Source organism: Aptenodytes forsteri, unplaced genomic scaffold, assembly GCF_000699145.1.
Source record: "Aptenodytes forsteri isolate BGI_AS27 unplaced genomic scaffold, ASM69914v1 Scaffold79, whole genome shotgun sequence".
Taxonomy (NCBI): Eukaryota; Metazoa; Chordata; class Aves; order Sphenisciformes; family Spheniscidae; genus Aptenodytes; species Aptenodytes forsteri.
Window position 1 is genome coordinate 2,358,017 of NW_008794776.1, and position 16,294 is coordinate 2,374,310.

General features: G+C 37.1%; 1 protein-coding gene across 2 annotated transcripts in view; it reads left to right on the forward strand.

Annotated features, from left to right (window-relative positions):
* SFSWAP (splicing factor SWAP homolog) overlaps positions 1-16,294 on the forward strand; it is a 51,448-nt gene that overhangs the window by 27,539 nt on the left and 7,615 nt on the right. Inside the window, exons 14-16 of one of the 2 annotated variants that reach the window (XM_009274328.1) lie at positions 8,461-8,726; positions 14,425-14,580; positions 15,908-16,033. In XM_009274328.1, the coding sequence (XP_009272603.1) occupies positions 8,461-8,726; positions 14,425-14,580; positions 15,908-16,033 (548 nt within the window). The remainder of the gene's footprint in view (positions 1-8,460; positions 8,727-14,424; positions 14,581-15,907; positions 16,034-16,294) is intronic. The other variant, XM_009274329.1, reaches the window with a different exon arrangement.

Consider the following 16,294-nt stretch of genomic DNA (forward strand, 5'->3'; position numbering starts at 1 on the left):
CTAACAAGTAATTCATTGCCCAGTTCTTGACATTTTTTTTTTTTCCAAATAAATCATGGATTATACCTCAAAATGCTTTCAAGAGAACAGACAATTGAAAGAGACATACCTGCAGTTTAGGTGATCCATATCAGCAGAGTAGCAGATACGTGAATTGAGTGTGGTCACATCCCAAAAGAGATCCTGTTTGGGATTCTCACTGCTACTGCTAATAAATTTTCCCTGACTGGCACAAGTGTTCAGTGCTTTTTTCCAGCTATATATTGAAGAGTGAATGCAAAGAGACAATGACAATGCAAAACTCCACAGACTTGCAGTTCTGCTCTCCTTCTCAAGGGGATTTGTCAAGAACATAGATGTTTCTAAGCTAAGGTTCTTTTGATATTTTTCTTTAAGAGAATGCCTGAAATAACCAGTAACTCTTCAGTAACAGCTGACTCTTTTTCAGAAGAGCAGATGAGTGTCCTCACTCACATCTGAACTTACTGAAGTTCTAAGCTGAACTTACTAAAAAGCAAGTGAACTTTTCAACAAAAACTGCACCCTAATCCCACTTCTCAGTAAACTGATTTGCTAAAAACTTCTTTTTCCTTCTTCCGCATATGTACAGTTTCAGAGAAGGCATCTCTCTTTCTCACACAAAAAAATCCAGTGATTTAAGAGTTTTAACATAACCAGTTTCACTGCTTCTTACCAATAGAAATGGTTTGGAGATGCTTTCTTTATAAAAGGGTTTATTTAGAATTTCAAATACATATTTAAATGTTACTGATGTGACCTTACTTTTTGAAATAAAATTGACTCTTGTATTGGGAATGCTAGTACTGTGTTAACGAACAGTCTAAAATGCCGTAATGTCTTTGGAAGTAATATTCCTCCTAAGTGTAGTTTGCTTATTGACACACTTATATATGTTTGTATAGATTTTTGCATATAAAAGTTTGTTTTCAAGCTGTTGTCTTTCCATTTGCTATATTTGAAAAAGCTTCCATCTACGTTTGTTCCAATGCGTAATCTGCCTTCTGCTCTACTTGCCTCGTTTGGCTATTCGTAACAGCCCATTTGATTCAAGAAATTTTATTGGAAAAAGATAAGTGAAATCATACTGCATATTTGCTAACCTCTGTTGTATATACACTGAGAATCCAGTATTCATGCTGTCTAAATCAGTTTATAAATAAGTACATAGCACAGGGGTTTTCTCAGCTTTTTCAGTCATGTTTCAGAAACAAAAAGATGCATTTAAAAACATTGATTGCAAAAGTAACAAGAAGTAACTACAGTGGCTATAATTAAAAAAAAAGTATAAAAAAAAGTCAAGAGAGAGATGTAAAATTAGTTTTGTAGTTTGGTCAATGGAACTAATTGGGGAAATTTCTCAAGAGAGATGTAAAATTAGTTTTGTAATTTGGTCAATGGAACTAATTGGGGAAATTTCAGAAAACTAAGGAAAAAAATTAAATATTTAAGTCCACCAAAAATGTCGCTTAATGTATTTCATCTCCCATTTTGGGGGAAGGAGCATCCAATGAGGAGTCCAGGAAACAAAGATTGATATGCAGTCATCATAGAGTTAATGTAGTGGAATGATTTTTGTAGCTTAAAATGTGTCTCAAAAAATGGAGTAATGACTGAGATGTATAATAAAGCATGAAAAGGAGTTGAGAATGTCCATGGGAGATGCGTAACTCCCATGAGATTGCCTCTGCCTAATAACTGTATAAAAACTAGTAATGCTATTTATGTGTATATGCAGTGTACATTTGTGCTGAAAACCTGCTTATCACACTGTGTAGAAATGCATTAAATGAGCAAAGCTTTTCTGACCTCTGTCAGATTTTCCTGATACTTAGTATTTCTTGAAAGAAGTGCTGGTACTGAGTATATGTTATACCTTTGAACAAATTGATTCTACTGACTGCATGTAAAGGACAGTCAATACCACAGAACATAGTGCTTTTAAGCTTTTTTGGCTTCAGCTGAATCTTAAAAATAGTTAGATCTACTTTTTCCGTAGCTCAGTTATTTCTTTGATACGGTTTCCTGTTCTTCCTTAAGGTGAAATCAAGCAAGAGGAACAAAAGGCTGAAAAATGAGCTCGAGCAATGAAGCAGCACAGCTTTTCACAAATGGGTCCTCACCATTCTTGCATGCATTACAACAGTACAGTTATTCATAATATTTCCTCGAACCAGTACTTGGAAAACATGTAGCTTAGCTCAGTTTCCAAAGCCCATCAGCTTCCAGTAACCTTGTAGCTAGTGAAGTCTTTGCCCTTTTTCAGGACTGGGGTAAACAGTAACTGGGTGGCATCTCACTTCTTGTGTTTACATATATAATTCACATAGACACTGTTGTAACAAGAAAATCATGCCAGCTGGCACATCTGCCGGGTAGTGTCAGTAAAGAGAAGTTGCAGTCACTGCGATGAGCATAGGTTCTTTGTCCTACAGCAGCAAACAACCTGTAGTTTTAACAACTGCAGTTCTTCTAGATATGCAGATCTGGAGTACGCCAGGTTATCTGGAGTGCTGCGTTGAAGTGCTTTTTTAAACAAAGTAAGGTGTTTTGTAATCTGAAATGCAGACCGTATTCCAAAATTATTAAAATTAATTTAAATTTTAAAAATTAAGATGACATTTATATTTTTATATATTTATATACAAGTAGAATAAAGGCTAGTTGTGCTCGTTCCTATGTATATTTACCAAAACCTGAATTAAGTAGATTAGACATTGGGAGAGCTCACATTAAGATGGTGCGTTTGTTTTGTTTTGTTTTACTTTATTTTATTTTATTTTTCAGCTTAATAAAGCAAATATGCTGGCTATTGGCACACGTTGAATTCTGAATACAATTGTCACCCTTGGTAGTAGGCCTTGGTACAGTACACTTGGTTTAGTAGGCCTGTAACATTTTTGCCACCTTTTTCAGGTGTTAAAATGTTGTTTGTCTGCAAATGTGCCAATTAAAAACTTTTGATTATCCCTAACCCTGTCCATCTAAGCAGTGTTGTTCTTAGGTGCATCTGGGAGCAAAAGGTTGGAAAAGAGAAAGGAAGAGAATCTCTTATGAAGCCGTGGTTCTCCATCTGTGTGCAGCCAGGCCTCACAGAAGAAAACTGGCATGGTTCAGTGTCTTGCTGGTGAACACTTGCTTAATGTTTTTGTTAACAGTAGTTGATAATGGTTAGCAGGTTATAGGAGTCTTGCAGAGGGAAAATCTAAGCTGCCAAATCACTGATTCCAGCAAAAAGTTTTGGTAAATGTAATTTGTGTAGGTAAAGTCCCCTCCCTGCTGTCCCTGTCAGAGGAAGGCCTGCAGACCTGCATTCTTTGTCAAAGAAATTGGACCATTAAAGTAATTTAATTGATAAAGTGTCTCCCAGAATCTAGTGGTGCTGGTAATACCTGACAAAAATAGAAGGGGCCAGCACTGGTGGCTGGCTAGACAAGGCACACTGTATTTAACTTCTTCAGAGAAGTTCCTTGATGTAGTGACAGGTGTTCTGCAAGTGTAGTACAGTCTGATCTTTGTCTACAGGGCGTGATTTAACTAATAGTGTGTCTGGTGGGTTTCTAAGATGGATTATTCTGCTAATCTCTCGTATTTTATCCTATGTCAGAATGCTTATGGGGTGATAGTACTTCGATATGCGTGTAAAAGACAGTTGGTTATACCCAAACTGTTACCTGTATAAACCTTGGTATCCAATTTAAACAAGGAGAGAAATCCATAATCATAATGCTGCAAAAACAGACATGCACATGATTTGAAGGTAACTCTGTTTTAATGGCTTGCCCCAAATGTCATCTGCTGTTGTGCCTCTGAATATAAAGATTCTATAGCACAAAGCAAAACTTAACTTCTTTTGGCTCTTTCATCTTCTCTGTTTTGAAGCCCTGTTTTATTGTTTGTTTCTCTAGATGGCTTGTCCTTACTTTTGTCCTGTATGTTACTTTTTTTTCCCCCTGTGGAAAGTAGTCTGTTTACAAGTGAAATAGAAGTGTGCCATGTTTAAAAATAAGAGCTATTCAAGTTTTGCCAAGCATAACAGGGTTATCAACAACTCTAGGTAGTGTACATCTTTCACACTTAACTGCTGTGGTTGATCCTACTTTTTTTTAGCAATGGATTGTAGATATTACTGCATGCCTCTTTGGAATAATATGTATAACATTTTTATGATTGCATATTTTCTTGATGTTAATTTGTGAGCAAAATGTAATTGTCTAATGAAAACCATCCAGTAAGTATTTAAAGAAAAAATGCTTTAGAACATTTCAGGGCCATTCATTCCTTTCTTTACTTTTTTTTTTCCCCAAATATAGGTATCTATATCTTCTGTTTAGCATGGAAGAGGGGGGTGTTTGTTTGTAAATTTCCCTTATCTTGCTTTTTCAAAAGGACAGATTAAAACATAAAACAAAATGTCACATACTAATGTGGCATTTGGGAGGTGGATAGCTTGCTGGCATGTGGACCTTTTTTTATTGCAAGAACCCTACTATCAAAAACTACATAAGAGTTGTAATTCCTCATACTGTTAATACTTTAATTAATATTTAATAGGGGGAAAAAGGTAAATATCAGGAACTGCCATCTTAATTAACATAAGTGAGGGAGCTAAGAATGTTCTATGCCTTGATTTTTTAGTCTTCAAAGTACTCAAGCTATAAAGGCATATTGATCCATAGAACAAACAGATTCACAGCTACTAATTTCTTTACAGTTGGCCCTTCAAAACTGGGAATGCAAAATTCTGTGTGTTTTTGAAGAAATTACCACAGTCAGTGTACTGTTAATAGCTATGTTTCAGTGCAGCAGCTAAAGCCTGATGAAACCGTTGAGTCTTTGAGTATTGAGTATTTATTTGTTCTATAGGAACTTATTCTATAGGAAATGTTTTTATCATTTCTATTTAATCATTTTGGGCCAATTTATTGGAACAATGCTAGTGGTTTTTGTTCTGTTGCAATAAGCACCTTTTGGTTCACTTCTAATGTTGGCTTTGTGTCTTGATTAAGTAGCGTAACCCCGGAATAATGAATGTGTGTTCTGGTCTTACGAATACTGCAAATATGCAAATGTCTTGTAATGAACTGAAGTGCTCGTTTCTGTTCTCATATAGCTCTTTCCTAACCCATTCCTGCTAAAAAAGAGTTGTTGAATCATCTTTGTTTTCCAAGGTATCTCTGAAACATTTTTTTATACCAAGTATTTACTGTAGGAAGCATTCTTTTAGTCGGATTTGCTTCAGTCATGCAAATAAAAAACTGAAGAACAACTCTGCCAGTGAAATTGTCTGACACTGTAGCATTTAATAAGGGCCAAAAAAATGTGCTGTTACCCAAAGTGGACAAAGAAGTGAGATTCAGTGAATGCTATCTGAATGTTTGCAGTGTAACTTCTTAGAAGAGCTCTCAAAAAATTTAAATCTCTCATCCCTTGAGATGCATAATAAAATTCATCGGGTAACCAGTTTGTTGCCATGCTTTCCAAAACTCTGTTCTACTGGTCTGCAGATTTGTGGAGCCTGGTCAGTAAAACAGAGTGTTTCTGCCTTTTGGAAATGCTTAATAATCTCCCAGTATCTGTGCTTGCTTTGATTTTCCGGCCCCCTCCCCCCCCTCCGGCATCCATGCCTCCAATTTGAGTTCCCATTACCTTAGTTTGCCTGGATCAGCTTTTACTAGTAAAAACACAAACCACTGACAGCTTCCTGTATTTGCCAGACACTAAGACAGTTTATTTTTTTCCAAATATTTTTACTCAGCAGCTGTATTTATACACCTAGAAATTTTCTTTGTGGCCTGGCAACTTGCTGACGTTAAGTTCTTTCACTGAGCTTTATGTTCTGCTCTGACAGTGAATCAGGTCATTTTGCTGGTGATATTTTTCTTGAAGGCAACCAGGGTTGCCGCTGAGGAAATCGGCACATTTGTTCACACTTGATCATGCCGTTGCGACCTGACAGCTATCACCTGAGCTCCTGGTTGCAGTGGTGCGTTGTGTAGGTTTGGACGGGTAGGTGACTTCTCCCTGCGTGTTAGCTGTTGTCTTGCACTCCAGAACCTACATATTCACCTGGGAGTAGCTAAATTTACTTCTGTATGGCTTTCCAAACGTGATTCGTTAGTAACCTGAAGCAGTGGTGTCTGAATCTACAGCCAGCCAGCCTGCAGCTGTGCTTTTCTCAGAGATGTCACTCTTTAGCGTAAGCATCCTGAAAGTCAGGGAGAGCCCATGGTTTCAGTATCCGATGCTTTTGGTGGATACATAGGGGTGCTTAGCATTGTGGGGTTCTTCATTCTGATTGCTGAGAGAATCTCTATATGTGAGCTAAAAGTAAATGTGTCATTCATTGATTAACTTCCTTTTTGGCAGTGGTATGATAGCTTGTGTTTTATGCTGCCAAATGAACTTGCGCGCTGAAACCTGTTGTTTTCTTTTTCCCTCTCTGGTAAACCAGTCACTCAAATGATCATGCTATAAAATGTTTATAATCCTTGAAGCAAACGACTTTAGTACTGCTTTATTGCTATTTTTGTAAATATTGTGATAGCAGTTATCAGTTAAAGCTGAGAAAAGTGTCATGGCTCTCTAACTTGAAGCAAAGCTGGATTTCCAATTATTCAAATGTGGTCAGTTATTGCCTTGACATATTCACAGTAGGAGAAGGGTAAAAAGAAAGGAAAAGATCACCTGTTTCTAATTTGGTTGTTTCAGGTTTTAATGTATTACTTTTTATGCTGATCACGGTAAGCTTCCTTGTATCAAATGGTGAAAGTGTCAGACCAGGTGGAGCAGAAATTATGACAGAGGGAAACTGATTTGTCCAGTTGCCTTGAAATGGCAGCTGGGGGAATGACAGGCTTTGAAATGAGGAGCATATCTATGGTACCTCACTTGAATTGTTCTAAACAAGGTATTGAGCAGAATTCTCTCAGGTACAAGCTGATAACTTGAAAAATTTTTGGAGTATGGTATGTTTTGCTTAACTGACTGCGGTCAGAATTACTGAGCATGCATTGTGTATGGACCTGTTCGATCTTTGAGATTAATATTTTTGGTGATCTTTCCAACCCTTTACATGCAAAATATTTATTTTGCAAAGTACAGAAATAATTTGTATCGACACTAATTCATTTTGCTGTTTTCCTTGAGATTGTAGTCTAAACAGCGCAGTTCAGGGATGAAAGTGACACTAAAACTTAATTTTGAATGTCAGTAGTTCCTGATTGTATTTTCAGGTTTATCCTTTTTAAAATAAAAGGGATAAATAGGTGAAAAGATATCCAATAATACCTGTTTTTTAGAACACACTTCTTCTAAAAACTAAAGATGAAAACTTCACAACTATGTCCTAGTTAAGCTGACAGTCTTAGCATGCATATCCCAACTTGCATATGTATCTTTGAGGAACTGTATAGGCCTCTGTTAAATACTACTAGATGCATGTTTTTGAAGATGTCAGCCTTACTTATGCACACTTTACATAATACCGATGCCACACTGTGAGGTTTTAAAGCATTCGTGGGAGGTTAGATTGTTATTGATTTAACAACTACTTTTTTAAGCTGGATGTATTTCTCACACACTTTCATGAGTCAAAAAATGTGAGGTGATTGTTAGTTATTATTTTCCTTGCTGTTGTACTCGTTATCCAGCATTTCTGCAAAAAAGCTATATTGTATATTGGCAAGACTACCGAGCAGGATATAGAATCATAGAATAGTTTGGGTTGGAAGGGACCTCTAAAGGTCATCTAGTCCAACCCCCCTGCTGTGGGCAGGGACATCTTCAACTAGATCAGGTTGCTCAGAGCCCCGTCCAACCTGACCTGGAATGGCCAGTGCTTCACCACCCTCAGCGTAAAAAATTTCTTCCTTATATCTAGTCTAAATCTACCCTCTTACAGTTTAAAACCGTTCCCCCTTGTCCTGTCGCAACAGGCCTTGCTAAAAAGTTTGTCCCCATCTGTTTTATAAGCCCCCTTTAGGTACTGATAGGCTGCGATAAGGTCTCCTCGAAGCCTTCTCTTCTCCAGGCTGAACAACCCCAACTCTCTCAGCCTTTCTTCACAGGAGAGGTGTTCCATCCCCCTGATAGTTTTTGTGACCCTCCTCTTGACCCACTCCAACAGGTCCGTGTCTTTCTTATGCTGAGGGCTCCAGAGCTGGACGCAGCACTCCAGGTGGGGTCTCACCAGAGCAGAGTAGTGGGGCAGACTCACCTTCCTCGACCTGCTGGCCACGCTGCTTTTGATGCATATATTTTAAGTTTCTTTGCCAGAATGTGCATGTATGTGGTACGCACAGGAGTAGATGTAGTCCTCTGTTTAGTATAAAGGACTAGAGATGCTTATGTGTCATTCACACTTAGAGAACTTTCTCAAATTAAAAATTTGCATGCAACTTTGAAAACTGAACAATGTTCTTTGTTTACCTTTTATTTCAGAGTGTCAATAGTATACCATGTCCTGTGACTGCAGTCAGAACTTTACCCACCTTAGAAGTTAAACAAGCAGAAAGGCCTTCAAGCAAAAGCAAAGATCCTCCTAGGGATGAAGAAAAAGAAAAGAAAAGAAAAAAACACAAGAAAAGGTCTCGGACAAGATCTCGATCACCATTCAAGTATCATTCATCATCTAAGTCCAGATCTAGATCACATTCAAAAGCAAAGCACTCACTTCCCACTGCCTATAGAACTGTCAGGCATTCAAGGTGGGTTTGGAAACCAAACATATTCTTTAGAGTTCTGTGTGGGCTAACACTTAAAACATTTTTGCACTTCTTCCATTATATAAGTGTCTCTGTACCCATTACAAAGGGTATAGTCACCTTGAAGACAGTAAATAAATATCATCAAATGTGGAAGGTCTTTGAAAATAGTTTTAATGAAATAATGAATCATTAATTTCTAATTACATAGTGCAAAATTTGTACCAGTAAATGCTTTTTCACTCTGATCTGTGAAATACCTGGCAATAATATGTAGCAATGTGATTATAGCAGGAAGAGAACTTGCTAATAAGTCTGTGGCTGTTGCTGGAGTAAAGTAACCAGACAATATTAAGACAATAAGTAGAGGTAGAGAACCGGGTGGTTGAACAGCAAAGCTCAGAAGGAAAGCAAGCAGTTGGGTAGCATGTGAAAAAATATGATGATGAGTGGCAGGAGAGATATGACAAGAATCCAAGAAGGGTGAAAACAGAGTTGATGAGGAAGGGAGACCATAGAAGAATGTAGCCCAGTGTAGTTAACTCTATGTTTAATCATTAATGAGATTAAACTCACTATATTAATTATCCCACTATAAGATGATATATATTGTGTTATATTAATACTGTTAATTACATCTAAGACATTTGGGTCCAGGCACCCTTAAAGTTTACTATCTGTAAGATTTGTCATATCTGAATGCTCTGCCACATAGCAGTTATTGCGGTTAGTAGGAAGGGCTTATTCTTGAGGTTGCATTCTCTGGATCATGCTACAGAACAGTGTTTACATAACTTGTAGTTCCAGCGAATTGTGCATATAAATACTACCACAGTTATCTATGTATGTGATGCATGCAAAATCATCATACATTCCTTATCTTTGTGGCCATGCCTGTGACATATGCTTCCTCCTGAAAAACAGCTTCTAGCCCTTTACGGCGGTGTGGCAAAACTTCTCACCTTATATTTTCCTTGTGCATTTTTTTGTTTGTTTAACAGAGTGTCTAACTACACTAATGTGAGTAAGTGTTAACACGTTACAATTTTTATTTTATACTAGATTTTTAAGGTTAAATAAAATACTCTGCTGAAGACATCTCTGCTATTCAGAGATGCAAGGAATTAAATGAATGTAACTTGGGCTGAAATGATCAGTCTGACATGCTGCTTATTTGACTGCCTTTGACAATAGGTGGTCATGATGCTCTATGTTATAAGGCACTTTCCAAAATACTGTGTGCCATCCCTTTTCTGTGCTTATGAGCGTGTAAAGGGAATGATGCTGAATGAAGCTTTCCTTGTTTAAGAAGTGAATGCAAGTCTTCTCAGAGTTAAGGATATCTTGGGGTAAAGTCTCCTCAGGTGAATCACTTATCTTTTCAACTCCCTGTCAAGCCATATCTTCACTTGTACCTCCCATGTCACTTCATCCAAGCTATGTTGCGTATATTTATCCATGATTTTACCGATATATGGTAAAACCAAGGAGAAACCTCATACTAATGCTAAAAAAAATTTAAATCATCTTCTGTGGTACCTTGAAAAGGACAAATAATCATCTGAGAAGATCCTTACCAGTACTTGGGTATGCTACTCAATAGGATAAAGATAATCCTGCATGTTGCATGAGTTTGCATCGGGCAGTAACCAGATTAATGGGAACTTGCAAGTTCAGTTTGATATATACTGAGATATGTCTTCAGTGACTTCAGGGAGATAAGATATCTGGTCCTTTATAGAGGCTTGAATACTTCTACCAGCTGGTCTACATTTGGTTCTGCTGGTGAAAAGACAACAGTCTACTGAAGTCTACCACATACATAGTGGGTAGTCTCATGTTTTGGTTGGTTGGGTTTTTTTTTTTGGTGGCTGTAGTTCAGCTGGTGGAGAAATTACCCAGAAATCACCAAGAGTAGTTAATCTACTGGAGCTAATCTTTGTGTGCCATCTTGAGTGTGCCTCCTGGCACAAATCAATTAACAGACACATAAAAGCCTTAACATCATGAATCAACACAACACCTGATTAAATCTGGTTGGATATTTCCTAGATCAGCTGTTGAGTTCTACAACCTGAGAAGTCCAATAAGCTTGATGCTGGCTAGCTGAATTTTAAAATTGTTTCAGAACAACTGCACCTCATCTTGCACTGAAAACATTTTGCGTATTATAATACGTGACAGAAGTTAGAGCTGAACGGGAAAGGGCTTTCCATTCAGCCTGTCTTTCTGTTCTGCAAGTACCAGTTTAAACAAAGGTCTCTGGAGGGTATCTCTCCCATTCAGAAACCCATTGTTTCTGGGAACTTAAGGTAGCATCATCGGTGCTGAGTGGGTGCCTGTTCCCTTTGAGCTTTTTGCAGGCCTTATGAAGTGCTTTTAGTGGCAGTTATGTCAGGTGGGAGACCTGTTAGAAATCTGAATGTACCTTCCTATCTATAGCATTTCACAAGAACATGGCTAAATCTAAACTTCTGCCCAAGGGCCTCTTGTAATTCAACTGTAATGAATACCTTTCTCCTGCATCTGACACTTAATACAGTGACTGTATTGGTTTACTTTAATGTCAGATACTGATGTGTTTTGTCTCTCAGATGTTTAGGCAAAAATGATGCCTTGTCTTGGTAATTGCCAAAAAAAGGCAAATGTTGTTGCCTAGTTAGAAGAGATGACTATTTATTTTTTTCATTTAATTACATATTTAGCATTGATTCAGAGAAAATTATTTCCATGCATTGTCTTGTCTCATTCAAAACATGGCACCTTTCACATCTCTTTGTTCTTCAGTATTCCTGTGCTTCACCTAGAACAGTATTCTTTTCCTAGATTCCCAAAATGTTGGATGTTACAGCTTACTGCTGAATGAATAATTATGTAAAGAGTCATACCCTCCTGGGATAAAGCGTAAACTATTTGTAGAGGTTAATGTGTTCATCTTGTATTAAGTGGGTGGTGCTTAGATATAGGATTTATTGTGTGGACATCAATGCTAAATTATACTGGAACATCCCTATTTTGAGTAACTGTGCTTTATTTGAATGTCTCAGTCTAATGTGTGTTTGAGATTTTGTTGCCTAATTTTATTTTGTCCAAAATGTATATTCTAACCTACAAATCTTAATAGAAAGTTGTTATTGGTGCTTTATTTTACCTCAAGAGTGGACTGAAAAAAGCTGGAATTTTCCCTTTCTGTAGTAATCACTGCTCTGGTTCCTGTTAAGCAAATAATTTAGAATAACAAACAAGATCTTGTTCTGAATAAACAAACTTTCATAACTTTCTTAGAGAGTAGCTTATTAGGTTTGAAATATCTGCACAGTGAAAATAAGTATTTTGGATTTGAAGTTATTTAAACTATTATATTTGAATTAACTGTGACAGCCAAAAGAGGAGCTATGCTTATTTCATAATTTTTCGTTAGACTATGTTCCATCCAGATGATAATGAATTGTAATCTCTAAATTGTAGTAATGACCACTCAGCACATGCCCTGTATTTGGGGAACAGTCTTAAAGCCTCAGATTTAGATGATAATAATTGTAATCTCTAAATTGTAGTAATGACCACTCAGCACATGCCCTGTATTTGGGGAACAGTCTTAAAGCCTCAGATTTTGTGAGGTTTCCATATAGACGTTAGCTGAGCTTCTGTTTAAAAACACTTTGAGTAGTTAGTATTTAATGGTGTAAGTTGTTTCAAAAGTAAGATTAAAAATCACCTTTACCATATAACTTACTGTGACAAGTTAATAGGGAATGAGATGTGGGAAGTGAAGTTAAACATAGAAATTTGCAGTAACTTTCTTTGCTCTTTATTCAGGTGATGTTCAGTATACTTTTCAAGCTCTTCCTTTTTGGTTTGTGTATCTTAATTTTTTTTTTTATCCAAAATGCATATTGTGCTTAGAAATCCTAGAGGTGAACTTTGCAATATACTTCTCTGTATTCCATTTTATATCACTTGTTTATCATTTATTTTTTCATTGTTAGAGGTCTAGAGGCACTGCTTCATTTAAAAATAGTCTTTGGTGGTAAGATACAATTTTTGTACTGTTGCATTTTTTTATATTTTCTAATGCATCTTCAGCAGTATTAAAGCTGAAAAATTCTGTTCAAATAACATGAAGTTGATTCAAAGCACGTTTTGGATATTCATTTTTCTGGGTAGCACAACCAAACCTGTTCTACAGAAACAAGTTTAAAAAATTGTAGCTACGTAAGGAACCCAGATATATTGGCTTAACTGTGGCATGTGATGTGCTAACAGCAATTCTCTTGTATAAATGCATGTTATTTTCTGGAACAAAATTTCTGTACCAAAATCAGTCCCATAAAGCTCGTGGTATCATACAGTTTTGATTCTAGACCAACATGACAGATTAAACAAAAGTCATGGAAACAGTAAACCATGTCCAAAAGTGCTGTAAGGTATTGCAGGATGGATTGCTTTGGAGCTGTTAGTCCCAAAGAGGTAATTAGTTATTACAAATAAGTACTTAATGTCAAAGATGGGACACATTTGTTAAGTCTATCTTGGAAAACAAACAGCCTTTGGTACCTTTCAGTCATCTGTAGTAATGTCAGCGTCTTTTTTTCTAATCGACCTCAGAGCACCATTAAAAAGCTTCATGTGAAGTGTACCTGACAGTGGTGCTCTTTAAAGAAGGGTAGGTTGTCAGTCACTGGAGTTTTCAGTGTGCTGTTCTAGCTGAGAAGTTAGGTTTCACAGCTGGTTGGCAGTAAGTGTAAATAATGGCAACATTCATCTGAATCTCAGTTTTCTACCGATAGATCTCTGTAGTACATGATCTAAGCTAATGATGTATTTGTGTGTGTGAGTGTGGTCTGTGTGTGTATGTGAGGTGAGAGGAAGGGAAGCAGAGGCACTCGTTACACACTAAATGATTTAGTGATTTGGTTAGATGAAATTTGGATGTTCATTTTGAACTAGAGTAGAGATGGAAAGTCTAAACTTCTTTGTTGATTGTTTTTCTCTATACTGTCTAGTAATAGAGTAGTACTAAGCCACAAAATTTATCCAGTTAATGAGTTATAAACTGTAATTAGTAGTGGCATACTTTATTAACAGGTTACTTTTCAGTAAGTTTGGAGACAGTACACCTGTGTGTGTGTTTGTGTGAGACTTTTTGCCTCAATGTTAGAAATTTAAGAGACTTGGAAGTAGCTGTTCTTTGTAAAAAAGGTGGTTCGGGGTTTTCTTCTCCTTCCAAACTGATTTTCGTATTGCTGAGGCAGTGTCTATTCACGTAGTTTTAGTTCCTATTTTGTAATGAGACATGCCAAGCTTTGTAACCCTTTGAACTTTTGGGACCCTACTAAACACAAGTGATATTGACTTTAAAGGAATAGAGTGCCTTTTGAAATAACAGTCTAATGAAAGTAATAATTGATGTATTGCAGTAAAACTGTTAAGCTGTTTTTAATTGTTTGAAACTAATGGCCAAAGTTCTTAACATTTGGTGATTGGAAGAATGTTGTAGAACCACAAACGTCAGTTCATAAAAATGAAGCTAATGCCTTTTTCTTTCTGATTGTTTGGACTTTTTTTAGGCTGGTCCATATAGGCATGTTTCACTAAAGTTCAGCTTTTGGTTAAGGGACTGAGCCTTTTCAGGATTCTAGTTAATACCAAAACTAGCACATTTTATTCTGAATGTGAAGTGTGTGCCTCCGTATCACAGACTCACAGCATCCACAGGGACACTGAGCATGGAGCCAAGTCTGAGCAGCTCATCAATGGCAGCAGCAACAGAGCGGGAAAATTATCAGGCAACTTGGACAACGAAAAGATTTGACTGCTGGAGCTCTTTTGAGGGAAATCCTGGTAAAATGTCAAGGTGTCTGACTGACCCCAAACTTTATAATCTGTTGGTTTTTTCCCTTTTTTAATCCTTCTGAATGGCCTGGTAAAGATCAGATTTCTAAGTGACAAAGCAGTTAATTTGCAACACTTAACTGCCATTGTGATTACTTTTTTTCATTTTCAGTTGATCTCTTTTGTTGTGAGGTGTAAGAGAAATGGCTCAGGAGTGTGTGTGTGTATATATATTATATATATGGTGTGAGTCTGCAGAAGATCAGTGATTTCACAAATGGCTTGTCTTTTAGTCACTGCAAATTAGGTATTTTCAAGAACATGAATGTTTGGTATACATGGAATGACATACCTATAGTAAATAAATAAGAAAGGCTTTAAAATAAATAAGGAAATAGAAGTAAAATTATTAGAACTATATATTTTAGTGAGAACAAAACTAACTGTTACTATCAAGAATTTGGGGCGGATTTGGGGTTTGGTTTTTTTCTTTCTTTTTTCCAGTCTGGGTCCCTGAATTGCCCCCTTCTCTATCTTCTCCCCTCCCCTCCATCTCTCAGGACTTTTCTCATTCCATTTATTTTGTTATTAAGAAATACCCAGGTTTTACTTGCGCATCCACTTAATTCCAAATCACATAGAAAAAGAGTTAAGCTCTTAAGTTGATCTCTGATCTTAACTGGGCATGCTTTCTTTTTTCCCCTCTCGATCTCTTTCTCTCTCTCGCTTTTCTAGGAAAAATATCTCAAGTCGAAGTGCTAGTGCCAAACAACGCCGATCATGGGTTGTTGGTCACTTGCACAGGTGAAAATACTGGCTGTGCTAGGATTATTCTGCAGCATCAGGAACAAAATTTCCTGGACTTGTCAGTGTTGGAGATGCACTGAAAACAAAAACTTGTATTTATCTCTGTGATGCAGCAGTTCTAAAAACATACCACTAATTTGAGAAGACAAGGTCAGGCCTGACAATCCCAGGCTTCGAGCCAAATTGGACTTCTGCATACCAATGTTAGTAAACTCTGTTGCCACAAAAGGTGACTAGACTAAAGTAAAACTTCCCGCCTACTAATGCAGAAGTTGACATTAGCACACAATACCAAAAAATAATTGCTTTTTTCCCCCCTGTTTGGAGTGAAAAGCAATGGATAACTACATCCTAAATGTCTTGGATGGGTAAGAAATTCTTATGCAGCTGACAAGTCTTGGAGACTAAATACCCCATGTTCGTATAAAATAGGCATTTGAAAGATGTTATATTTGCATTTGGTGACAGCACAATTCCACTGAAATAAAAGTAATGAAATAAGTAACAAAAAGCAAACTTTTGGATGTTTTTTCCCTGCTCAGGTCACGATCAAGGTCACCTAGGAGAAGGGCTCACACACCAGAAAGGCGGAGAGATGAAAGAAGTGTTCCAACAGCTTATCGCATTAGTAATAGTCCTGGAAATAGTAGGAAACGCCCACGTTCCAAGTAAGTATACCCGGTCCTGGAGAAGGTTATGTCCTGGCATCATAAAAGACTTTAAACATTGCCTGATGTGTTGTATACTCCCTAGGTAGAACTTAACGTTTTTTTATGTTCTGGAGCTTTATTTTAATAGACAAATACTTCCGTGGAGAAAAAAAAATAATGGAAGCACTCCTTCTTCCCCCATTCTTGCATATGTTTGAACACTAAATGTCCAACCAAGTCAGTGAACATTAATACGCTACTGTCTCCTAGCTGTGAGAG